The following is a 27,813-nucleotide window of genomic DNA, read 5'->3' as shown; positions in this document are numbered from 1 at the left end:
GAATATAGTAATACGCTCGGCGGACAAGGGAGGTGGCCTAGTGATACTCAATAAGGACAATTATAAAAAGGAAATGGAAAAAACTACTTGCGGAGAAAGACACGTATAAGAAATTAATAATCAATCCCAAAACTGAATCTGAAAAATTGCTTAAGAAATTTATTAAAAAAGGCGAAAAAAGAGGAATTTTAAACAAGAAAGAGGAAAAATATTTAATTCCGAAAGCAGCCAAAACACCAGTGATTTACTGTTTACCAAAAATTCACAAAAATGAAAAAAAAAACCCAGGTAGGCCCATAATCAGTGGCATTGGGTCTTTGTTTTCGCGGTTGGGAGAGTACCTGGATGGTTACCTACAACCTCTGGTGGCAGAAGGTAAATCCTATCTAAAGGATAGTAAACAGTTGCTTACTGAATTACAAAATATAGATTTAAAAGAAGAAGATATTTTGGTTACAATTGACGTTAATTCGTTATATACCAACATCAAACAAGAACATGCATTAAGCAGCATTGATTGGGCATTACAAACCCAGACGGACCTCAGACAGGAACAGATCGGCTTTATAGTTGAAGGGTTACAACTGGCAATGTCACACAACTTTTTTTGGTATCAGGGCACTTATTATACGCAAACAAAAGGAGTAGCCATGGGAGCGAAATATGCTCCCAGCGTAGCTAACCTCTTCCTTAATAGATGGGAAGAGGAACAGATTTATAGCGTACCCAGGCAACACCTGAAAATGTACCGTAGGTACATCGATGATATAATCATGGTGTGGAGTGGCTCAGTAGAAGAATTGAACAACTTTTTCGATGAGATCAGCCAGAACGCTTACGGAATTTCCTTTTCGGGTGTTTGGAATACCAAAAGTATTGATTTTCTGGATCTACAGATTTTTAAGGAAAATGGCAAGTTGGGCACAAGGACGTTCTTCAAAACCACCGACCGAAATGGGTACATTCCCATTACTAGCTGCCATCACCCGAAATGGTTAAATAATATCCCTAAGGGCCAACTAATGAGAATATACAGAAATTGTAGTGACAAGTCGGACTATGATAAACAGGCAAACCAAATCATAGACAGATTTGTCTCAAAAGGATACAAAAAGAAAGAGCTTTGTGATTTGAAAACAAAAATAGGCCAAATGAAGAGGTAAAGACTAATAGATGAAGTGCCCAAAAGAATTCGAAAGAACAATAAAAACAACAAAAGGATGGAAACAGCTTTCTTGACTGGTTATAGTCGTCAGTATAAGAAACTTGAAGGAATTTTTAAAAAACACTGGTCAATTTTACACACTGATGATACACTAAAATCTTTACTGCCTAATAAACCTGTATTTATATACAGAAGAGCCCCCACCTTAAGAAATTCGTTAGCCAAGAACATCATTGATCCACCAAAAAATATCAAAATCTTTGAAAATTTGAAAGGTTTTTTCAAATGTGGCAGATGCCTTCCTTGTAAAACAAGTTCAAAAAACATTCCGAAAAAAATAGCAAAGTTTTCATCTTTCTCCAACAAAAGAGAATATAAAATTAACGAGCTTATTAATTGCAACAGTACTCATGTCACGTATGTGATAGAATGCCCGTGTCGTAAACAGTATGTTGGTAGGACCACACGAAAATTATACATAAGAATTGGAGAACATATTAAAAATATCAAGAAAGGATTTCAAAATCATAGTGTTTCTAAACATTTTAGAGATTATCACAATCGAGACCCCAACCTCATGACTTTTTATGGTATTGATAAAATTAATGGTCACTGGCGAGGGGAAGACAAAAGAATCAAAGTTTCAAAGAATGAAACTAAATGGATATTCCTTTTGGATACTTTACAACCAGCGGGCCTTAACATAGAACTGGATCTTAATTGTTTTTTAACTAATTACTAATCCATTTATGACATTTTATGATAGAGTTTGCCTATTTCTTTCTCTTTTATATTTTTAACAATTTTTAATTTTTTCTCACATCTGTTTTCCTCGATCTATTTTCCATATCTCAGATCGAAGGTAATACATTCAGCCAGGTCGAATACATTTTTGATTGATTATAGGAGTATCAACTAGTTTAATTATAGTACATTATAATACAGTGAAATTTTTTTTCCAACTTTTCTCCATTTTTTTTCCCTTTTTCATCCCACCTTTTTTCCTTCACCTAATAGTAATCCTTTAAAAGGGTCGAATATAACATATCCTCTGGGATTGAATGTCGTCTAATAATTTTAATTTTTAATTCTCAATTTTTTTGGTCTACATATTTCTCTCTATATATATTTTTTTCCATTTTTTTCCATTTTTTTCTATTTTTTTTTCTCAATTTTCTGTAATTTTTTATCTTAATTATAGCTCACTATAATTATTTATTAACAAATAGATATATGGTGACCCTTTAAATAACCACTTTAAACAATAAGCAATTGATTCCACCTTTTTCTATATATATATATATTTTATTTATATTTATATTTATATTTTTATTTTTATTTTCATTTTTATTTTTATCTTTTATCTGTGCCACCATAAATGGGAATATATAATGGATAGGGCCCAGATAGATTTTAGTGTCTAAAGATAGCGAAATAGTTCCCAAAATAAAATAATGTATAATGTAGTTAATTTATTTTCATTCCAATTTTGTTTCCTATACTAACAATAACAAAAACAATTAAAAAATTTCCCTTATTAAAAACATTTTTCCTTGTTGAGAGATGGTAATATATTAGCTATTCCTCGATCTCACCACTTCTGATATACAGATATATTGACAGTTTTATTTACATAATAATATTCAATATTTATATATTTTTTATATTTTGTATGTCATTGTTGAGGAATTATATATGTGTGTACGTTCAATTAATTTGTCCATCTATTTGTTTCCAAGTCTGTATTCGCCGCCGCATATAATTAATGCTCCCGCCCCGCAGCATCTATTGGCTATCCGGAATCTTTGTATTCTAACAGATCAGGCAGCTTTCGCATGCCCGAGGGAGAGCACCGCATTGGTTCTCCTTTTCCAGCTAGTAAAATGGCGCTTGCGCACTCGCGCATGCGCCGTACTAATAATACACCCTATATGAAGTCAGTGGAGCACCAAGATGGCCGCTCCAGACGACGTCCGATGACGAAACGCGTAGGGCGTGGCCTCAGGTGATTCCACTCGTGCATAGCCGCGGCGGCGGCGAATTCAAACATACTGTTGCATTTGGAATGGTTGTAATGCCGGTTTTTATTTTACACATGTGAGTAGCGATTTTAAACAATTAAATAAATACTTTTAAACTGGATTACACTATGTCTGCCCCACTTTACTTTTTATGAGGATTTCCATGGATATTTAAACCGGACCAGCTGTAAGCAGCGACACAGAGGCTCACACTGTGAAGGCGCATTAACCCCATAAGGGGATGAGGAGCTGGTGAGTGAGAATTACTGCTTTTTTACTATAAACGCACCGGTCGTCATCCAGGAAATTCTGAAGCACGGAAGCACTTTGTCACTTTCGTCTTAAAAGACATTTTGATTGTTTTTTATGATTTTTTATAATTTTTCATTTTTTCCCTTATTTACTGGTCTAATGAAATTTCCTTTTTGCTTACAACATCCTGCTGTTGGACTTGCAATATACATTTGCGATATATCTCCACTTAGCGATTTCGGAATCGCATAAAGAACACGATTGCAATTTGATATTTTATTTTATTATTTTTTGGTTTTAATAATTTTTTTGGTTTTTGTGTTTTTGTTTTTTGTATTTTTGGGTATTTATAATTTTCAGAGCACTATGCACTTTTCACCAAGCACCTTATATTAACAATATGCACTCTTGGGAACATTTTGAATATTGTATTAGGTATGAAATAATTTCACCCAATCTACTGGTCATCACGCATTTAGTCTTGAGATATTTTATTATGTGATTTTCATTACTTGATTTGCAATTTGCACATATTAGTAGCAGGTGTGCGCCGTTGACTACCCCCTTGATACACAATTATCTCTGAATGAACTGCCCACCCACTGCGAGATGCTTATTACCCCACATGCCTCTAATGGTATGCATTGACTTAAGGCACAAACTCATACAGCCTTTTCTGTGACTCTTCTTCTACCCCCACAAGGGTATCCAACCCAACAGCTACAGAACCCCATCTCACCCGACAAATGGGGCCAACAATTTATTACATCTCTGAATCATCCAACGAGACTTGACCTCTTTAAACTCACTGCCCCCCCACTGACAGGCCTTCAAATTCCCCACAACCATGGAACTTGCAGCAAATAAAACCTCAATCTGGGGAACACTGAAAGAAGCACCAGGAACTAAGCGACACCAAGTGCCAATAACCCCTTTCCCTGACAATCCACAAGACATGGTGAGACAAGGAATCAAGACTCATTAACCCCACTACTCGATGCCCCTCCCAAATCTTGGAATACTAAAGAGAACATTGTGCTGTGCCACATATTCAGCCTCATGGGTAAATTACTCTCCCACCACCTTCCCTTGCTCCCCTTATCTTCCTCACCTCCCTCCACCATGCCCCTACTCTTACGTATACTCTGGCTAACCTCTACTACCCTAATAAAATCCAGATAAGATTCCTGTGGCAGGCCCTGAATCTCTTAATGGCCTTTAAGGCAGGGGTGATTATACTAGCGGGGGACCTAAACGTCTGTTTGAATCCATTGATCGATAATTCGTCCCGATCACAGGGGTCAAGTAAGGTTCAATTAAAAGAGATAAAGATGCATCAATGTCAAATGATAGAGGCATGGCGGATTAAACACACTAAAGATAAAGACTATACCTACTTCTTCCTGGTGCACAGAACTTATTCAAGATTAGATCATATACTGGTAGATTACAGAGCTTTAGAACAAGCAAGGGAAATAAGGATTGAAACTATGACACTATTGGATCATGCTCCGGTCACGATGAAGATGCAGATCCCTGGCACGCAAAGAATGCAGTTTACTTTTCGGTTAAATTAAAGCTTGCTACAGGATGAGGAGACTATAGAAGAAGTGCTGAAAGAAATAGACTTTTATTTCTTGAAAAACTATACTGGGGAAATCTTGGCTGCCTCGCTATGGGAGGCGTATAAAGTCTATATTAGAGGGATCCTCATCTCCATTGCGGCGAGGAAAAAAGAGAGAAAGAAAATAAAATGGGAAATCTTATTGAAGAAATAGACTAGAACAAGACCATAAAAAACACAGGGGCCATCACCAGAAAATCTATCACGCACTGGTAAATAAGAGAGGAGAGCTCAATTACATTATAGAGCAAGAATGAAGGAAGGATATGAATAGAATATTAAAAGATAAATATCAATGGGGAGACAAGTCAAGTAAACATTTAGCTAGGATGTTGCGAAAGAAAAGAGAAATCAACTTTATAGAAAAAAATTAAAAACAAATCAGGAGAACTAGTATATACCACAAAGATCACGAAAGAGTTTAGGAATTACTATAAATCCCTCTATGCAGTCAAGAAGAAGGGGCAGGACGAACAAGAGATTGGAGGGAAAATTAGAGCGTTTCTAGATAATAGTGCAGTACCCTCATTAACTGAGAGTGATAGAGCCACCATGGAGGGACCAATTACAGAGGAAGAAATTTTTAAAGCGTTAAAATGCTCCCCCCGGGCAAAAGCCCAGGTCCAGGCGGTTTCACGACATCCTACCTTAAAAAGTTTAAAGAAACATTAGTTCCAAAGCTCTGCCATTACTGGAACAAGTTAGGAACGGAATGCATTATGGGAAGAGATGCAGTAGCTGCTTCCATAACAGTTATATTAAAAGACGGCAAGGATAGTTCTCTCTGTTCCAGCTATAGACCAATTGCCTTACTGAATGCCTTTACCAAACTGTTCGCAAGTATACTGGCAAGAATACTGAAGGAGAAGATGACCGACCTGGTACATCCGGACCAGGTTGGATTCATATCTGGAAGAGAAGGAAGGGATAATGGAGTCCGAGCCCTACTGCTACTCCAGGCAGCCAGGATCAGCGGGGAACCCAGTCTATTACTGTCGATAGATGCCGAAAAGGCTTTTGACAGGGTAGACTGGGGGTACATGCTGAAAACCCTGGAAGCCATAGGGGTAGGCCCGAGGATGCAGGAGTGGGTAAAAGTTCTATATAACGATCCCCAAGCTTTGGTAAAAGTGAATGGTGTATCCTCCCCTCTGTTCTCAATGAAAAATGGAACCAGACAGGGGTGCCCGCTGTCCCCTTTACTATTCATACTTTCATTGGAGCCTTTGCTGGCTTCGATTAGAAACAACGACATTAAGGGGATAAAGGTGGGAGAACCCCAGGATAATGATCCCAAATCTGATGAACGTGTTAAAAAGATATGGTGAATTTCCAAACCTTAAAATAAACCCTAATAAGTCGGAAATACTAAATATCAATATAAATAACTTGGAAGAAGGGAAACTTTCAAAAGAATTTCATTTCCCATGGAGAAAGGATATAAAGTACCTAGGAGTGAGACTCACAGATACCTTGAGGAAAACCTACTTGATAAAATATATACCTTTATTAGACGAGATCAGGATGGAAATTAATAAAATGACAACCCGCCCCCTCTCCTGGATAGGCCGAATAAATACAGTTAAAATGATGATAGCCCCCAAAAATATATATAAATTATTATATAAATTCCAGATGCTTCCCTTAGCGGTCCCACAATCCTTTTTTAGAACTTTAAAAGGAATACTCTCTAGATTTATATGGCGTAATAAAAAAACATGAATTGCAGATACCGTAATGAATCGGGAAAAAAAATGGGGGGGGGGGGCTTAGCGACACCAGATTTAAAAAAATATTATCACGCGGTTTCACTTTCATGGTTAATAGATTGGACAAAAGAGAGTAAAGAAAAGAGATGGATTAATATAGAATATATAATGAGTAATGCACACTTAGGCCATGTAATTTGGAACTCACCACAGTACAGAACATTGGGACAGAATACACATGACATAACGAGAATTACACTGAAAATATGGGATAGGGTACACATACAAAAAAATGGAAGTATAATTCCCCTTTGATTTATCTAAAGGAAAATTTATATTTTGAACCAGGACGGAAGGTGGTGGGGGGAAATTGGATAAAAAAAGGTGACACACAACTGAAAGACGTAGTAAAAAATGGGAAAACACGCACTTTTCAAGAACTTAAATTAGACACGGAGGTGATGAAAATTGACATATGGCGGTACATTCAATTGAAGCATTTTGTGGAGAATCTTCCAATCCCCATTCAATCTGGAGAAGACTACACTCAGTTGGAGAGGCTAGCCTTGAGGGAATACCCTAGGGGGAGAGGAAGGGGATGTACATCCATATATCAAGAAATGGGAAAATGAAATAGGGACACGATGCACTAAACATAAGTTATAAAAAAATTTGGAAGCTTACTCACAGTTCTGCAATAGATACTAAGATGATTGAAACATATTATAAATGTCTGGCAAGATGGTATCTTACGCTAGTTAGAACAGGGAATTTCCAACTGGAGAAGTCCTCAGATTGCTGGAGGGGGTGTAAAATTAAAGGTACAATGTATCACATCTGTAACAGACACTATAGTGGCAGCTGTGAGTGCACAGAACAGCTTCCCATCACATGTGAATTGGTGGGAGGCTCCTTTGTCAAGTTTGTGCTGTAAGGTGAACTATTTGATATCATACTAAACTGTTCTCTCTGCATGTAAATGAAAGCATGTAACAGGCAAAAATATTTGATAGAACCAAGATTCTAAATATCTTTGGGGACCAAAGACTAAAAGTAGGGGGAGTATGTAGTGCGGACATATTTTTGCCTATTAATGTGATGCTAATGTTTTACAATGCAAGTCTATGGACAATTCTATAGCTTAATATTTGGTGCCATCTAGCGGTCAACTACAGAAAGTGCACTGGAATAACTTTTGTTTTCAACCATTGAACACAATACAGGAAGTGACTGTTTTGTTTAGAAGGTTGACCCTTTTTACCCAGGAGGCTTGGTGACCTCCCCATGAACACTTTCTCTAGCAGTGCATGCTGGGTAGGACGTAAAAGAAACCCGAGGGGCCATTTTAGGTCTCTTGGGATCGCGTGGCCAGCCTGTGAGGATCTGTGCTGAGTCCTCCCATTACAAGGGGCACACAGCCATCACAGATCGCATCTTCTACAGCTTGTGTGAGGGACCCGACGGTGCAGGAGACACAGTGACTGGATTGGAATATACAGAGACACTCGTTTGAGCATCAGAAGATCGGGTTCACCCAGCATAGTGGAACGGAATGATGGAGCCAGTTGACAGAAGAGCAAGCTACAGTTACTGGACCGAAGCCACGCTACGGAGTTCCGATCCAGTTGGTAAGCGGGTCACAACCCACAGTTTGTTAACTTTTACACGCAGATAGACTCATACACAGGCCTCACCTGGGATTTATAGTTCCACAAAGGAGGAGCCGAGTAACTGACACTGAGCAGGTTTGAGGCCTATCTCCTCTGACGTTTATAAGTGTAGTAACATAGTTACTGAAGCTACACCAGGAGTACCTTTACCTCAACTTAACTCACTTTAATCTGTGGATTACAAAGAGTAACTTTAGCTAGCGAAATCAAGAAGATCAAAGACCAAGTACTTTAAGTGATATCTCACGCATAGCTTTAAAAGTAGGGGGAGCTTCCAGGTATGAATATATATCTATTGTTTGTAGTTGTTTATGTTGAAATTCATTGTGCTGTCATCCTATGTTGGGGTGACAGCACAATTACTGTAATCACCTTTGAAATATATTTACAGTAAAATATATCTGATTAAGTATCCAGCTTAAGTGGAGTGTTGTTTTTTCCCAGCAGGTGGAGCCAGAGGATCCTGAGGTTACAATACAAGTGTATTGCATTATATTATATTGTACTGTATTGTGTAGCACCACAGCTGTGTCAAGGGGAATGAGTCAATTCAAGGGGGGTTCATTAGCAGAGTGCAGCCCAAATCAAATTCAGACACTCCTTTGGGGGGTAAGTGCTAACAAAAGCACCATGCAATTTCCCTGTGGCTATATTTTTAAAAAGGTGCAGGCATCTTTTTTTCCCCTGAAACAAATGCAAATGAATGGGCTGCCATATCCAGCAGATGTGGGCCGCAACCCGCTCAGGGCAGTCTACACTTGTCAGTAGTAGGTAGGGTAGTCTACAGATGTCAGAATTGTGTAGAGCAGTAGAGGACAGTAGTATATAGGGCAGTGTACAGGGGTCAGTAGTATGTAGGGTAGTGTACAGGCGATGATAGGACAGAGGATAGGGGGTCAGTAGGGCAGAGGACCAGAGGCAACAAGACAGCGTACAGATGTCAGTGGGATGAAGACCAGTGTATGGGGTCAATAGAACAAAGGACAGTGTAGAGAGATCAGCAGGGCAGAGGACTGGGAGACATCATGGCAAAAGACTGAGTGTCACAAGGGCAGAGGACAGGATCTAGAGGGAACAGTATGGGGGGGTCAACATGGCACAGTAAGGGGGTCAGGAGAGCACAGGGCACAGTGCAGGGAGTGAGGGTAAAGTACAGGGGGGTCAGGAGGGATGAGTATGGGGATATGAGGGCACAGTAGAGGTTCCAGGAAGGCACAGTAAAGGGACTGGGAGGGCACACACCAGGGGCATCAGGAATGCACAGTACAGGGGCTGGGAACACACACACCAGGGGCATCAGGAAGGCACACACCAGGGGCATCAGGAAGGCACAGTATGAGAATCAGGAGGGCACAGTGTGAGTGTCAGGAAGGCACAGTACGGAGGTCAGAGTAAAGGTGTCAGGAGGGCACAGTATGGGCATCAGGAGGGCTCAGTATACAGAGGTCAAGAGGGCACAGTACAGAGGTCAGAAGGGCACAGAACAGGTGTAAGGAGGGCACAGTACAGAGGTCGGGAAGACACAGTGCAGGGGTCGGGAGGGCACAGTACACGGGCTTGGAGGAAACATACAAGGGGGCAGGAGGGTACACACTAGCTAGGAGGCAGTTAAAACCTGTAGACAGTGCTTATCATTAATGAGCCCTTTAATTAACCCATTCATTTCTCCCAGCACTACATGACAAAGATGCCATTTTCCCATTTGTCACCTAAAATACAGCACTTCTGTGCTAACCTGCAGTAACTCAGCAGGCTTAGCATAGAGGTGCCTGCAGATGAGTTTATCTCTGGAGTCTAGACACAGTAGCTCAGGACTCGGCTCCATGTCCTCAGCTCGTTATCACACCACGCGTTTCCCGGCGAGCGCAATCTCATAGGTTGGGCACATCCCACTCCAACATCAATAGCCAGGAGGCTAGTCAGGGATGTCCCTTTGTTCTATCAGAAATGTGCCTGCACAACAACAAGGGGAGCAAGGTAGAGTATGTATAGGGGGCGGAGATTACAGTCTGTTGGGACAGTAGACAGCAATCCCCAGGACAGTTATCCGCGATGTGTTGTCCTGACCATAGCTCTAATTTTTAGGAACTTTCTGACAGTTGGAGAGTATGGGCAGCTGCTTTGGGCACTTCAACAATGACTGGGCCCGGGCAGCTGCCCCTTTTGCCCTGTGGTAATGATGGCCATGTCTCTAATAGACAAGTTCCTTAGGGCTAAGTCCAGGAGTATCCAGTTACAATCCCCACACTTTTTTTCCGAATTTGCCAGGGTAGGCCCTGCATGTATAAATATAGCTTTTTAAGAGTAACAAGTTGCCTATGGAGAATACCCAAGATGCCCAAGGGTGAGGAGACTTCCACATTAATAAAATTAGCCTACAGCATGAAAGAGTGCCCAGAGCGATCCTAGGATGTTCCACCTCAACAACCTCTTCCGATATGTTTAGTATACAATACTTGGGGTCCTGCATAATTTTCACCTTGAATACCATATTTAGCATGTCTACTACCTACTATAGTTGAAGTAAGTCTCCATGATCCCTTTTACACCTGTGATAAGGTTTTGCATTATATCACATTGTGTATCACCGTAATGAAGTGTAATGAAAGTGCAGCAAAATATATTGTTGAGACAACTTTTGGGCAACATTAAGAGAGCATGTCATCACAGCCTGATACGCTTCCTCCTATTGGTTTTCTGTCAATGTTTTCAGAGTGATATGCCCTGTACAGAATTCAGACAATAGCACATTATAGCACTGTAAAATGAAACCAACTGCATGCATGCTAGCTGTAGCTGTGTAGAATTAAAAAAAGCATGTGTGCAGGTAGTTGTGCATGTAATAAATATAAGGCTTGCAGAGAGGCAAATGGTCGCAGGACCCTGTCCTTAAAAATCTGTGACATATTATGTATTGCATATACAGTAGCTTCCACCTAGCTCCATGTTCTAACATAGCTAGATTGAGATAGTTACTATTACCCCATATGTGACTAGACTTTGCGTAGCCAGTAACATGTTGTAGGTATTTAGCCTTGTTCCATATTTTTTTTAATAAGGACGTAGGTCAGTAGGAGTTTATTTGGTTTGGCAAAACTAAGGGCCTCAAGGACCCTCAGAGATTGAGTCTCTGAGTGTGTGCAATCAAAATCCGGGTCATAGAAGTAAGATGTTCCCCTGCAGGTTGAGTTGCAGTAAACTTGGGGCCAATTAAGTGTTGCAACTGTGACGAAACCACCACAATCTATAATATTACCTACTTAACCCTAATGTGTATACTTTTCTTAAAGACCCTGCCAAACTCCAAAAAGTTTGTTCTATCATGCATTTAGGGGGTTAGACATAGTTTTCTAAATCTAATAACATGTTAAAATGGGCAAGGGAGATAAGCAAACAGTTACATAGTTAGTCAGGTTGTAAAAAAGACACAAGTCCATCCAGTTCAACCACAAAAAAAAAAAAAAAAATCATACAATCCCATATACCCAATTCTATACCCACAGTTGTTCCAGAGGAAGGGGTAAAGGCCCAGTAGAGCATGGTCCAATTTGCTAAAGCAGGGGGAAAAATTCCTTCCTGAGGCAATCGGATTTTCCCCGGATCAACTTACCTATAAATATTAGTACCCAGTTATATTAGTTCTTAGATTCCCATTGGGAGAAAGCCATATGACACACTTTATAATCTAATTTCTCTAATCTTGGAGAAATTACAAAAAATTACTTTTTTGTGGTATGTTGCATCCAGCTGTATTATCTAAAGTAAATCTGATATCTCCTACAGTAAATGATGGATATAATATGCCTACTTAAAGAGGAAGTAAACCCTGATGAGTTTACTTCCTCTTTCATTCCCTGTAAAGGCAAAGCATAATGGACTACTATGCATCGCATACTACCCCATTATGTGTCACTTACCTGACACAGGAGCCAGCGAAGTCACCGCTGTCCCCTGTAGTCCGCCGCATCCATCTTCTTGGTGGGTCTCCGTGGGTCTCGCTGCTCCGGCGCTGTGATTCGCCGGAGCAGCGATGACGTCACTCCCGCGCATGCGCACGGGAGCGAGACTCGCGCCATTGCCATCATCGACGATACCCCGCTCAGTGCGCCTGCGCGCCGCTGTCTACGGCGCATGCGCCGTAGATAGCGGTGCCCGTCTTCGGGCAAATATCTCCTAAACCGTATAGGTTTGGGAGATATTTCTTGGACCTCCAGGTAAGCCTTAATCTAGGCTTACCTGTAGGTCAAAGTAGTTTGTAAGGGTTTACAACCACTTTAATTACACCCCCTGGTACTGTGCATCAATAAAATCATTTTCAAATAGACTATTCAATCTCGTTTCCAAAATAGTGGGTGCGAAATTACCTTCCACTATGGAATAGGCCATGTGGAAAATGCTGGCTTACATCAAGAGCCCTCAAGACCACATTTAGTCAATTACCTCAGATCCACCAAACTTTTGTTTACGTTCAGCTACTGGCTGGGAAAATATAATTCCTGGTCAGAGTCTGTCTGGAGTAGATAGTCTCTGTGGGTCATCGCATATTGTTTTGCTATGTCACCAGGCGTCATTCACGGTGATTGACATGGATTACATTGCTGCCTTTTTCTGAGTGAGTAACCAGGGGAGAGTTCCTCTTACTCATCTCCCTTTAAAAATAACAGTTAACCTAAAGCAGGCCATACATTATACAATTTTCATTCCTGAAAACACAGCATCCTTTAACATGGTACTGCATCCACCGTCATTTCTCTTTTTTAGGGGCTTCCAGGTGGGTTATGCCATAATGTGCTAGTATGCACAGCTTATTAGCACATTATGACAGACTTACCTGTGAAACTGAGCTCTCCAGCGCTACGCTATAAACAAGCCGGCGGGTCCCAGGCACTTCCATCTTCAGCTGGTCTTCCTCCTGGGTTCTGTGCCTTCAGCCACTTGATTGGCCAGGTTACAATGAGCACGGGAGTCATATTCTAGCGGCCCAGATTGTAAAAATGTTCATTGAGCTGCTCATACGTGGCTCAGTGTACATGATGGCTGAGAGGAAGGAGGAAGCTTTTTTGACAGAAGATAGTGTCTCTCCTCTCATATATCCTGTCTGTCAGCAATTCTTTTAAAACAACGATTACTACCGCTAAACCCAATAAAGATATAATGCTTAAAAAACCTCAACTCTCAATCAGCCCAATACCTAGGTCAAAAATGATACCTGGAAATACTTTCTTCTGCCTTTAGCATCACCAGTTCTCTTAAGGAAAGCAGGCCTACTAGTAGTTGCTTGCCCCCAGGTCTTAGATAATGCTATAGTTCCTTGCCAGAGCGCATCAGGGCTGAGCAGAAAACAGGAAAAAACACCTAAAGTCCAGGTTGTGGTCACTGCAGAAGAGCATCAATGCCACAGTCCAGAAGCTGGTGGCCATCTGGAAAGGCTAATGCTCACTGTGTAATAGAGACAATGATTCTAAGGTCAAGGCAGGTAGCAGCAAGCATAATCTAGACAAGAGTCGGAGGTCAAAGCTGGCAGTAATCCAAAGGAGTTGTCCAATTTTAAGGCAAAAGGTCAGCAACAAGGGAATCCAAGACAGGTTGACAGGCAGGGACACAGAAGGTACAACTGGTTGGGAGTCAGGAAACATTTGGAGCAGGGTTCCCCATAATTTCCATACCAGATTTGAAGGGCCTGGTATGGATTTTGGGGGGACCCATGCAATTTTTTTAATACTTTTTGGTTTATGGGTTCCTCTTAATATACATACCAGACCCAGAGGGCCTGGTAATGGACTGGTGGGGAACCCATGCCATTTTTTTCAATGAGTTTTATCTATATTGCCAAGAACCGACAATTCATTACAGCCGCAATCAGTTTTAAATGACTTTTCTTTCCTTTAGAAAGGTTATTTTGCTGTAGTAGTGTTCTAAACATGGGAAAACTATGCCACTTTACAGGCATACTATAGACACCCCCCAGCCACAATATGTAAAGGAATATTTCATTTTTATTGTTTCACTTTAACCACTTGCTTACTGGCACTTAAACACCCTTCCTGCCCAGACCAATTTTCAGCTTTCGGTGCTCTCACACTTTGAATGAAAATTACTCAGTCATGCAACACTGTACCCAAATGAATTTTTTGTCCTTTTTTTCCCACAAATAGAGCTTTCTTTTGGTGGTATTTGATCACCTCTGGGGTTTTTATTTTTTGCGCTATAAATGAAAAAAGACCGAAAATTTTGAAAAAAAGCGCATATTTCTTTGTTTCTGTGACAGAATTATGCAAATTATTAATTTTTCTTCATACATTTTGGCCACAATTTATACTGCTACATATCTTTGGTAAAAATAACCCAAATTAGTGGATATTATTTGGTCTTTGTGAAAGTTAGAGAGTCTACAAGCTGTGGTGCGAATCGCACAAAATTGATCACATCTGATGTACTGGTGGACTATCTCGCTTCTTGTGACCCGAACAAGTCAGGAAAGTACAAATACACCCCAAATGACCCCTTTTTGGAAAGTAGACATTCCAAGGTATTTAGTAAGAGGCATAGTGAGCTTTTTGATGTTGTCATTTTTTTCCCACAATTCTTTGCAAAATTAAGATTTTTCATTTTTTTTTCTCCACAAAATTGTCATTGTAATAGGTTATTTCTCTCACATAGCATGTGTATACCACAAATGACACCCCCCAAAATATTCTGCTACTCCTCCTGAGTATTACAATACCACATGTGTGGGACTTTTTCACAGCCTGGCCACATAGAGAGGCCCAACATGCAAGTAGCGCCATCATGTGTTCTAGGAACATAAATTACACATCTAATGCCGCGTACACACGGTCGAACTGTATGACGTACTTAGTCTGGCGTACTTTCCTCCAGACTGTCCGTCGGACTCTCCGAACGGGCTACTTGTCCACACACGACACTTTTTGAGCGGACTAATACGGTGTACTAAGTCCGCCGTACTATCCGCCCTACTTTTGAAATGAACGGACTCGCCCACACACGCGGAGGAAAGTCCGCTCATTTCGAGCGCGTCTCCAGGTAGGTGGGGCCCGCGAAGGAGACGTCGCTGGCCCTGCTGCCTGGTATGGACTTAAAGGGGAACCCCAACGCCGGAAAAAAACGACGTGGGGGTCCCCCCAAGTCCACAGCAGACCCTTGTCCGAGCACGCTACCCGGCCGTACCAGGCCGTACCAGGCCACGTGCCTGGAACCGAAGAGGGGGACAAGACCCCCGAAGTCGGGAGAAGAGGCCGGCGGCGAGGATGAAAGCCGGACTCCTCCGCTAGAAAAAGAGCTACAAGAAGATAGCGGAGGAGTCCGGCGAGAAGACCCCCGAAGACCGAAGACCCCCGGAGCTGTGCAATAAAGTATTTTATCTCGTGTGTTGTGTTTTTTTTTGTACTTTTTTTTTTTTACAGGTGAATGGGTAGGGGTACATTGTACCCCATACTCATTCACATAGGGTGGGGGGCCGGTATCCGGGGGCCCCCTTATTAAAGGGGGCTCCCGGATTCCGATAAGCCCCCCACCCGCAGACCCCGACAACCAACGGCCAGGGTTGTCGGGAAGAGGCCCTTGTCCTCATCAACATGGGGACAAGGTGCTTTGGGGTGGGGGGGCCGCGCCCCCCCTTCCCCAAGGCACCCCCCCATGTTGAGGGCACGCAGCCTGGTACGGCTCAGGAGGGGGGGCACTCGCTCGCCCCCCTTTCCTGGCCGGCCGGGTAGCGTGCTCGGGCAAGGGTCTGCTGTGGACTTGGGGGGGACTCCCACGCCGAAATGAGCGGAGGGGAAAAGTCGGAGGGGAAATGAGCGGAGGGGAAAAGTCCGCTCATTTCAAAAGTATGGCGGACTGGCATACACACGGCCGGATTGTCCGCCGAAATGCGAGTACGACGGACAGAATTTCGAAAAAAACGAATTTCTTAGTACGCCGGACTGCACGCTGAAAAAGTCCGCTGAAGCCCACACACGAGCGGATTGTCCGCTGAAATGTGTTTCAACGGACTAAGTACGTCATACAATCCGCTCGTGTGTACGCGGCATAACTTGTTGACTATTTATTACACTTTTGAAGCACCAGGACAATGACACGTGACACGTGACATGTGACACTGATGACAGATGGCACTGATACGTGACAATGATGACACTTATACGTGGCACTGATGACACGTGGCACTGATGACAGATGGCACTAATATGTGGCACTGATGACAGATGGCACTAATATGTGGCACTGATGACACGTGGCACTAATGCGTGGCACTGAAGACACGTGGCACTAATACGTGGCACTGATGACAGATGGCACTAATACATAACACGATGGCGCGTGACACTGATGACAGATGGCTCTGATAAGTGGCATTGATGACACGTGACACTGACAACAGATGGCACGTGACACTGACAGGTGGCACTGATGACAAATGGCACTGATACGTGGCACTGATGACAGATGGCACTAATACGTGGCACTGATGACAGATGGCACTATGTGGCACTGATGACACGTGACACTGATGACAGATGGCACTTATACGTGGCACTGATGACAGATGGCACTGGGGACAAATGGCACTGACAACAGGTGGCACTGGGGGCAGGTGGCACTGGGGGCAGGTAGCACTGGGGTGGATGGCACTGGAGGCAGGTAGCACTGGGGTGGATGGCACTGGGGCGCATGGCACTGGGGCAGGATGGCACTGCTGGGGGAGGATGATGGCACTGCTGGGGGAGGATGGCAGTTTTTTTTTACTTTATTTTTTATTTTTTTATCAAAGCAAAGCAGAACGGCTGCCGCTGCAGCCGTTCATCTCTCCCCTCTCACACTCTGTCTGTGTGAGGAGGGAGAGTGGCGCTGAGAGATGATCTCATATGTTTGCATATGAGATCATCTCCCATTGGACACGCCGATCGTGCTGTAAACGGCCGCTGTGATTGGCCGTTTACAGCGATCTGTGTTTGCCTGTCCCCGGGGGACACAGCTAACACAGAACTTCCGCGATGCGCGCCCGCGGCGGTGCGCATTGCGGAAGTAAACATTAGGACGTCCAGGGACGGCCTCCCGGATGAAAGCGCCTGCTCTACGGCCGTCATTTGGCTATAGGGCGGGCGCGAGGTGGTTAAGCATTATTAAAATTACTTCTCCTGAAAAAAACTGTTTTTTTTTGCATTGACACCTGTCCCCTGGGGCAGGACCTGGGTCCCCAAAACACTTTTTATGACAATAACCTGGTGTTAAACTATATATGCATTGCATTTACAAATAGACCACACCTATATTGCAGTTGGATAACCTTACATGGCCTCATGAGCATCTATTTCTCCTTTCTAGAGTATAGCCCATAATATTTAAGGGATACCCCTACCACAGCTGTTTATTTCCTGTGGGGGATGATTCACTAGCCAAAGGCTGTCACCTAAAAGAATTTATAGGGATTATATTCAAAAGTTGTATATACAGCAATTGAGGTCAATGTCGAGGTTGAGACCCCCAGGCAACAGAGACCCCAATATATATATCCACCTTGCCTCGTTCTGTGATACAAGGATCTTTTTGTTGCCACCTCTTTAATGATCCTTAACTAGGTCTAGTCCATAAAATATCAATCCTGTGGGGTCCTTGTTGTGCACTTCCAATAAATGCCTGGAAAGGTTATGTTTTGAGAACCCACCAGCAGACTATCTACTTGGACTTTCGGATATTTAAGGAAGGAAACAAATTATATATGAAAACATTCTTTAAAAACAACAGATCGCAATGGCTATATAACATCTTCAAGTTGTCACCACCCTAAATGGAAGGGGAACATCCCCAAAGGCCAACTGTTGAGATTGCGAAGAAACTGTTGCACAATGGAAGATTTTGAAACACAAGCCAATATCCTGATTAAAAGATTTCAAGAGAAAGGCTACCAGGAGAAGAACCTAGCCAAACTGAAAACTGAAATAAAGAGAATGGTTAGAAACACACTACTGGCTATAAAGATAAAAAAAATAGGTAACCATACTGATATGGCATCTATCAATCACTGGGTTTAACACACCATACCAATCAATAGAGCACATCAAAAAATGCTGGCCCATCGTGAAAGAAGATAGAGACCCATCTAAAATTATACCGAAGAAACCCAGATTTGTGTATAAAAGAGCTCCCACACTCACAAATAGGGATGAGCTTTGAGTTCGAGTCGAACTCATGTTCGACTCGAACATTGCCTGTTCACCTGTTCAGCAAACAGTGAACAATTTGGGCTGTTCGAGGCAAATTTGAAGAGCCGGAACACCCTGTACAAGTCTATGGAAGAAATCTAAAGTGCTAATTTTAAAGGCTAATATGCAAGTTACTGTCCTAAAAAGTGTTTGGGGACCTGGGTCCTGCCCCAGGGGACATGGATCAATGCAAAAAAAAGTTTTAAAAATAGCAGTTTTTTCAGGAGCAGGGATTTTAATAATGATTAAAGGGAAACAATAAAAGTGTAATATTCCTTGAAATGTGGTACCTGGGGGGTGCCTATAGTATGCCTGTGCATGGGGGCGCATGTTTCCCGTGCTTAGAACTGTCCCTGCACAAAGTGTCATTTGTGCAGGAAAAAAGTCTTTTAAAATCACTTGCGGCTATATTGTCGGCTCCCGTAATACAGAGAACACTCAATGAGTGTTCTCTGTATTAGTCGGCAATTCATTCATTCATTGATAAAAAAAATAAAAATAAAAGCATGGGGATTCCCCTAAATTCAATTACCAGGCCCTTCAGGTCTGATATGGATATTAAGGGGAACCCCGTGTCAATTTTTTTTAAAAAATTGACGCGGGGGTCCCCCTAAATATCCATACCAGACCCTACAGGTCTGGTATGGATATTAAGGGGAACCCCGCATCAAATTAAAAAAAATTTGACGTGGGGTCCCCCTAAAAATCCATACCAGACCCTTTATCCGAACACGCAACCTGGCAGGCCGCAGGAAAATAGGGGGGACGAGATAGAGCGGCCCCCCTCCCTCCTGAACTGTACCAGGCCACATGCCCTCAACATTGGAAGGAATTTTTCAAAAGTGTGTTTGTCTTATTTAACCATTTTTACACTTTCTTTGTGAAATGGTAGGGGTACTTTTGTACCCCCTTACCATTTCAAACAAGGGGGGCTGGGATCTGGGGGTCCCTTTGTTAAAGGGGGCTTCCAGATTCTGATAAGCCCCCTGCCCGCAGACCCCCACAACCACCGCTCAGGGTTGTGGGGATGAGACCCTTGTCCACATCAACATGGGGACATGGTACTTTGAGGGGTCACAGACCCCCAAAGCATCCTCCCAATGTTGAGGGCATGTGGCCTGGTATGGTTCAGAAGGGAGGGGGGGCGCTCTTTTGTCCCCCCTCTTTTCCTGCGGCCTGCCAGGTTGCGTGCTCGGATAAAGGGTCTGGTATGGATTTTTAGGGGGACCCCCCGTCAATTTTTTTTTAAAATTTGATGCAGGGGTTCCCCTTAATATCCATACCAGACCTGAAGGGCCTGGTATTGATATTTAGGGGGACCCCCACGTCAAATTTTTCTTTTTTAAATTTGACACGGGTTCCCCTTAATATCCATAGCAGACCTGAAGGGCCTGGTAATTGAATTTAGGGGAACCTCCACGCTTTTTTTTTTTTATCAATGAATGAATGAATTGTCGGCTAATACAGAGAACACTCATTGAGTGTTCTCTGTATTACGGGGAGCCAACAATATAGCCGCAAGTGATTTTAAAAGACTTTTTTTCCTGCACAAATGACACTTTGTGCAGGGACAGTTCTAAGCACGGGAAACATGCGCCCCTTCACAGGCATACTATAGACACCCCCCAGGTACCACATTTAAAGGAATATTACACTTTTATTGTTTCATTTAATCATTATCAAAATCACTGCTCCTGAAAAAACTGCCGTTTTTAAAACTTTTATTTTGCATTGATCCATGTCCCCTGGGGCAGGACCCAGGTCCCCAAACACTTTTTAGGACAGTAACTTGCATATTAGCCTTTAAAATTAGCACTTTAGATTGTGAACGTTTGAGTCCCATAGACTTTAATAGGGTTCTAAAGTTCACATGAAGTTTAGGTCTGTTCGCAGGTTCTGGTGCGAACCGAACAGGGGGGTGTTTGGCTCATCCCTACTCATAAACCATTGAGTCTATAATATGATTGATCCCCTAAGACCTGTCAATTTTTTTCAGAAATTAAGGGGTTCTACGAGTGTCAAACAATGCCTCCCATACAGAGTAAGCAAGAAGCAACCCTGCAAAAAAAGGAGTAATTCAAATCTAGGGTCAACAACAGGGAATATCAAATAAGGGAGTTGATCACATGAAATAATTCCCATGTCACCGAGTGTCCCTGTCACCTCCAATACATAGGTAGAACCACCTGCCCTCTATTTGTGAGGATTAGGGACATCAACATCATAAGGAAAGGGTTCCCAAAACATAACTGTCAGAAACCATGAATCAGGCTGAAACAGAAGTACAATTAAATCAAACTTATTCATTAATAAAAATAAAAAGGTAAATAGAAAAAGCATAGTCAAGCATAGCCAGAGTCCAGGAACCAGATCGGGTAGTCAGCCAGGCCAGAAGTCAGGGATCCAAATAGAGCACAGCAAGCAGGGTAAGGAGCCAGAAGGGATGTCAGCAAGCCAGTCTTTAAACAAACTGCAGGAGATGGTTTCAGTGATGTGACCAAGGCAAAGGTGAAGTGAGCTGAAAGGCTTTAAGTAGGCAGGTCAGACGAGCATCATTAGGAACAGCTGGTAACTGTGGAGAGAGAAGAGAGCAGCCCAGAGAAGGAAGGGCTAAGCCAGCCCTGACAATAACTTTTCCAGGCATTTTAAGAAAGTACACCACAGGATTGATATATTATGGAATAGGACAAGTTAAGGATCATTGGAGAGGTGGCAACAAAAAGATCCTCGTATCACAGAACGAGGCAAGGTGGATATATAGATTGGGGTTTCTGTCGCCTGGGGGCCTCAACCTCGACATTGACCTCAATTGCTTTATATCCAACTTTTTAATATAATCCCTATAAATCCTTTTAGGTGACAGCCTTTAGCTAGTAAATCATCCCCCACAGGAAATAAACAGCTGTGGTAGGGGTGTCCCTTAAATATTATGGGCTATAATCTAAAAAAAGAGAAATAGATGCTCATGAGGCCATGTAAGGTTATTCAACTACAATATAGGTGTAGGCTATTATTTGTAAATGCAATGCATATATGGTTTAACTCTTGCAAAGATTGGTGTTTATACAATTATTATAAAGGGATCACCAATCAATGATATACTTTTTCCTCTGAATTCTGTATATCTTAATTTTGGAAAACAATTTTTTGTTTATTAGAACAATTTTTATTTTCATCTTTATTGGATAATATGTGAATTGTAATGGGGAGGGGGGTTTGCAGGGAGTAATTCCAGATTTGATCCATCGGGGGCACACAATATGGCGCCCATGGGGGGGGGGGGGGTAGAACCTGCAGACTGCTCTCTATAATAAATATGAGGTGCACCAAGATGGCACAGACTCATACAACGTCCTATTACGAAATGCATAAATAGAGCTTGGTATGCAATCACATTATTTCTGGTTACAGAGTTCCGGTCGGTGGAATGCATGCCGGTTTGGAGCTCATGGTTTGAAACCAGGGCAGATTGCCTGTCTTGGCTCTGAGGAAAGGGGTTCTCCCCTGAAACGCGTCAACCGTTTGTGTTGAGGTATTAGTTGATTCATCTGACATCAGATCTGGACGTGTTGATGTTCGGTGTGATGGATCCATTTGTATCGATTATGTCTTTTATCAATACTCGTTTGTGAGTAGCCATTTTGCTATATGTTCTGTTTTTAATAAAGCTCTATTTATGGTAATGCACTAGGTCAGTGCGCCTTCCTTTTTTGTTTTGTTTTCTCTAGTATTTGAATACCCAATATTCTAAGGAGGGCTGCAAGACCTTTTTGACACTACCTTCTAAAACGATCAGTATCACACTTTGAAGACCTAGACACCAGAGCGCAGGAGAAGTTGTCTTTTTCTTGAAACCAAGCCGGCAAGCTTTATACTTGACTGTGTCAAGTTTTGTTTTTAACTTTATTTTAATAAACACACTTTTTGGATTCACACTATGAGTGCTCGTCTGTTTCATGAGGATATCCTGCAGTCTGACACGGAAGAGGTGACTGTTACAACTTTATCTAGTGTAAGTGATTGAACCCATGAGGGGTAGAGGGATATGGATACCCCAGTGTTTGCTGAGCCAAGGTGGAGGTGTCTGCTCCAGATACAGCCAGTATACTCACTACAGGCGTTTTATCTCTGTAGTGGTGCAAGAATCTGGTAAATGGGGAACTGAAGGGGAGCATGAAAGTCACTTGATTGATTGCACACCCGTGGCCAAACCCAGGCACGTGTTACTTTAGTCAAGCAAAAGTCACTGAAATGTTGCTATTTTTGCACTACTTCATATTGAACTTTAATGTTGATTTTATTTAGCTTTTAAATTTTTTCCAATTTTTTGACACTTTTTTCCACTGGACTTTTGTTTATTTATTTTTTATGATAATCATTTTTTTTTCATTCATTTATTAGGAGTTTGCACAAGTATCATATACTGTTTGGGGTGAATTCTCAACAATGAAATTTGTTGTTTTGAATGATCTGATCACCACTATAGTGCCTTGCGAAAGTATTCGGCCCCCTTGAACTTTTCAACCTTTTGCCACATTTCAGGTTTCAAACATAAAGATATAACATTTTATTTTTTTGCCAAGAATCACCAACAAGTGGGACACAATTGTGAAGTGGAACGAAATCTATTGGATATTTTAAACTTTTTTAGCAAATAAAAAACTGAAAAGTGGTGCGCGCAAAATTATTTGGCCCCTTTACTTTCAATGCAGCAAACTCACTCCAGAAGTTCAGCGAGGATCTCTGAATGATCCAATGTTGTCCTAAATGACTGATGGTGATAAATAGAATCCACCTGTGTGTAATCAAGTCTCTGTATAAATGCACCTGCTCTGTGATAGTCTCAGGGTTCTGTTGAAAGCGCAGAGATCATCATGAAGACCAAGGAACACACCAGGCAGGTCCGTAATACTCTTGTGGAGAAGTTTAAAGCCGTATTTGGATACAAAAAGATTTCCCAAGCTTTAAACATCCCAAGGAGCACTGTGCAAGCGATCATTTTGAAATGGAAGGAGTATCAGACCACTGCAAATCCACCAAGACTTGGCCGTCCCTCTAAACTTTCAGCTCAGACAAGGAGAAGACTGATCAGAGATGCAGCCAAGAGGCCCATGATCACTCTGGATGAACTGCAGAGAACTACAGCTGAGGTGGGAGAGTCTGTCCATAGGACAACAATCAGTCGTACACTGCACAAATCTGGCCTTTATGGAAGAGTGGCAAGAAGAAAGCCATTTCTCAAAGATATCCATAAAAAGTCTTGTCTAAAGTTTGCCACAAGCCACCTGGGAGACACACCAAACATGTGGAAGAAGGTGCTCTGGTCAGATGAAACCAAAATCAAACTTTTTGCCCACAATGCAAAACGATATGTTTGGCGTAAAAGCAACACAGCTCATCACCCTCAACACACCATCCTCCGCTTTGCAAGGAAGAATGGGCAAGAATTTCAGTCTCTCCATTTGCAAAACTGATAGAGACATACCCCAAGCGACTTGCAGCTGTAATCCCAGCAAAAGGTGGCTCTACAAAGTATTAACGCAAGGGGGCCGAATAATTTTGCACGCCCCACTTTTCATTTTTTTATTAGTTAAAAAAGTTTCAAAAATACAATAGATTTCGTTCCACTTCACAATTGTGTCCCACTTGTTGGTGATTCTTCACAAAAAATAAAAATGTTATATCTTTATGTTTGAAGCCTGAAATGTGGCAAAAGGTTGAAAAGTTCAAGGTGGCCGAATACTTTCGCAAGGGTGTTGAATATATGGTTGCAAATAGCACAATTAACAGAGCAACAATAGTACACTACTCAATATAGGTCACAATCTGGAAACAAAACAAGGATCACTAGTCTTGTAGATGAGTGGCTGTGAGTGACACCGCTCGGTAAATAGGTAGATAGATAATCATGACCACAGATAGTTCCTGTTTTTTGTCTGATGAATGAACAGTTGTCAAATGGTTTATTCAGTTTGTCACCTTAGCACAATTGTACGCCTTGCCAACTGTCCAAGAGCCTTTTGAACATCTTTATTTCTTAGGCTGTAGATTAAAGGGTTTAACATTGGTGTAACACTTGTATAGAACACTGACACTATCTTGTCTGTCATTCCAGTGTCTGAATTCCTTGGTCTCATGTACATGAATATGGATGTTCCATAGAAGATGGTCACTACGATAACATGAGAAATGCATGTTGAGAAGGCTTTGTATCGTCCAGAAGGGAGTTTCATAATAACTGAGGAAATCTGTATATATGAAAAGAGGATGAGGCACAAGGGCATGAGAAGCAATATGGACCCACCAACCAAACTTATGATGTTGTCCACTGAGATATCGCCACAGGCTAGCTGAAGTAAGGATGGAGCTTCACAAAAGAAGTGGTTAATGGTGACATGTCCACAGAACTTTAAATGACATATAAAATATATATCAAAGGAGGCTATACTACACCCAGCCATCCAAGAACAGCAAATCAACCTAGTACAAAATACTATATTCATAATAACATTGTAACGTAAGGGATTACAGATAGCCACATATCGGTCATAGGCCATGAAAGCCAATAGTATACACTCTGTCTCACCCATAAAAAGATACAGGTAAACTTGAAGAATACAACCAGCATATGAAATAGTTTTTGCTGAGAAAATAATATTTAGTAGCATCTTGGGCACAATGATTGATGTATAACAGATGTCCAAAAAGGACAAATTAGTAAGAAATAAATACATAGGGTTGTGTAAACGGTTGTCTGTTCTGACGGCCACTATAAGGAGAATGTTAATGGCCAGTGTGATCATGTAGACAAGTGAGAATAAATGACACAGCAATGGTTGTATGTTGGGATGGTCTGAAAATCCAAGTAGAATAAATTCTATTATTGTACTTAGGTTCTCAGCTGTCATGGTCATATAATATTTCCTTGGCTCACAACTGACCACTTTGTGGAATTAGGGACACAATAAAAAAGTTCTACGGTATATGAGGGAAAACTTCAGTCTGAAAATAAATCACCAGTAAACTTAAAGGCTACCAGGTACTTTCCATTTTGTGGACACAAAATACAAACATTTAAGCAATTGTTCTTATGGTGTATTTATTACTGACTTTTGCTGTAGCTTGAGAAATGTTTTAGCAATTCACCGTTTATGGCTGTAATGTCATGGGTGGATGTTGTATGTTTGGTTTATGGATACAATTTAGAAGATGCCTTGAAGTGATTTACTTCACAGAACTGTACTCTAAGTAATACTGAAATGTTTTAGTAAGATGGCAGGTAAAAAAAGCTGCAAAAATTAAGTAATACCATTTAAAACTTTAAAATTATATTTGTAGAAGAAAATAACAAAAAACTGATTAAAACTTACATACAAAATCTATTAAAAATAAAGCAAAGGATAATGCAAGAATTGTAAATAACTTTTATATCAATACTTGTCTGACCTGCAAATAAACCAAAAGGAAAATATAAAAAGGGATGAGATGTTACTTATCTTATGATTTGTATTTTCCTTTATTATCCATTACACAAAACAGGAGATAAACAATATAGAAATAAACAATATAGTGGATATAACTATTTGCCAATGTTACCATATACTGTACACATCAGTTTGCTGTTTGCTTTGTAAGGAAGGGTTCACATATATGCGAATTGGAGCCAGTTCACACAGCTCCGGTGTAGTCATGGTCCGCATTGAAGAAGGGTCCTGTGCAACTTCTTGTGAAATTCAGGTGCAAATTCAGGCAAAAATTTGAACCTGATTCACACCTGAATCGGTGAACAGGGGGAGGGATGCACCGGACCCCATGCTGTGAGTCGTGACCGCAGCATATGTGAACGGAGCCTTAGTGCATAAAATATTTTGTCATGGGATGTCTAGAATATGAGGACCAAGTTTAAAGAATATCTGAACCCAAAAACAAATATGTGATATATTGTATCTTGCTAATGTAGCGCACTACTCTCCATGACTCAGGGGATTATACCAGGGAGCTACCAGACTCCATGGATCTATTTCCCACTAATAACTAGCCTGCTTTAGATACTGTCCTAAAGGAGATGTTAGTCTCCCTATGGAGCTCTTTCCATTCTAGCCATGTGTGATTAGTGTCGTACGAATTTGCCTAAATTAGTACGTTCGGGAGGATACGAATTGCCATGCTCCTGAATTTTGTAGGAAATATGAACTTTCGTTTGCAAATTTTAGGTCAGTCGTCATCGACTCATTATGCTTATTATGAGGGGCTCCCACAATCCCTGTGATATGCTGACTTCCTCCTGGGGCTGTACCCCTGCTGTGCTCATTATGAGGGGCTTACAATGTACACTGTACACTGTACTGGGTACAGCCCCAGGAGGAAGTCAGCACAGCACAGGGATGGTGGGAGCCCCTCATAATGAGCACATGGCTGCCATGCACAGCTGCTCCAGTTTTTGCCTGCTCTAGTTTTTATAGATCCCTCGCACTGTGTGGGGTCACTGGAAATTGCTTGGTGTTACCATGCATGTGCTCTCCGCACATCCCCGGTGACCTCAAACAGTGCGGGGGATCTATCGAAAATGGAGCAGGCGCAAACTGGACCAGCAGTGCATGGCAGACAATCAACTTCTCTCTTTCATTTTCAAATCCTAACGGAACGAACTGAGAAGCCGATTGGATGCCATGGGCAACTGCTCCAGATTCTGTTCGCTCCAATTTTGATCATTTTCCTTAAATGTCTTTTTATCTGTTCTAGCAGTCATATGTGTAAATGAGAAGAATGGTGGGGGCACATCAGGGCACATTAAGGCACATCAGGCCACATTGGAGCACATCAAGGCACATCAGGGCATATTGGAGCACCTTGGGACACATTGGGGAACATCAGGGCACATCAGGGCACAGCGTTTACCAGCCAGCATGCAAAGTAGCGCAGGAAGCGTGTGTTATAAGTTCTCTCTCCACTGCTCCCTGGCAGCCCCCCCTCTCTTCTTGTCCATCCAAGATGATGTCACAAGCAAATAGGGGTAGATGAGAAGAGGGGGAGGAATTGTGTGGAAGGACAGGGACCAACTAAGACCAAATGGCCATCTCTGCTGCAGACAGTCAGTTCAAGGAATGTTCAGAGTGAGAGAGGGGTACCCCAGCTTTGGCAAATTGATT

At 41.8% G+C, this 27,813-nt stretch overlaps 1 protein-coding gene across 1 annotated transcript; it reads right to left on the bottom strand.

Annotated features, from left to right (window-relative positions):
- Nucleotides 1–24,416: 24,416 nt before the first annotated feature.
- LOC143990328 (olfactory receptor 2K2-like) lies at nt 24,417–25,572 on the bottom strand. The gene has a single exon (XM_077490374.1). It carries the CDS (start codon nt 25,570–25,572, stop codon nt 24,640–24,642), a length of 933 nt encoding a protein of 310 aa, XP_077346500.1. The 3' UTR covers nt 24,417–24,639.
- Nucleotides 25,573–27,813: the final 2,241 nt, after the last annotated feature.

The sequence above is a fragment of the Lithobates pipiens genome, unplaced genomic scaffold (assembly GCF_037356315.1).
Source record: "Lithobates pipiens isolate NorthernLeopardFrog02 unplaced genomic scaffold, aLitPip1_a1.2 Scaffold_18, whole genome shotgun sequence".
In the NCBI taxonomy this organism is placed as follows: domain Eukaryota; kingdom Metazoa; phylum Chordata; class Amphibia; order Anura; family Ranidae; genus Lithobates; species Lithobates pipiens.
Note: the sequence above shows the minus strand (reverse complement) of the source record. Positions and strands in the feature narration are given on the sequence as shown.

Bases quoted from the DNA above. Each gene is read 5' to 3' on its own strand.
- LOC143990328 (XM_077490374.1), bottom strand. From the start codon at position 25,572: ATGACAGCTGAGAACCTAAGTACAATAATAGAATTTATTCTACTTGGA.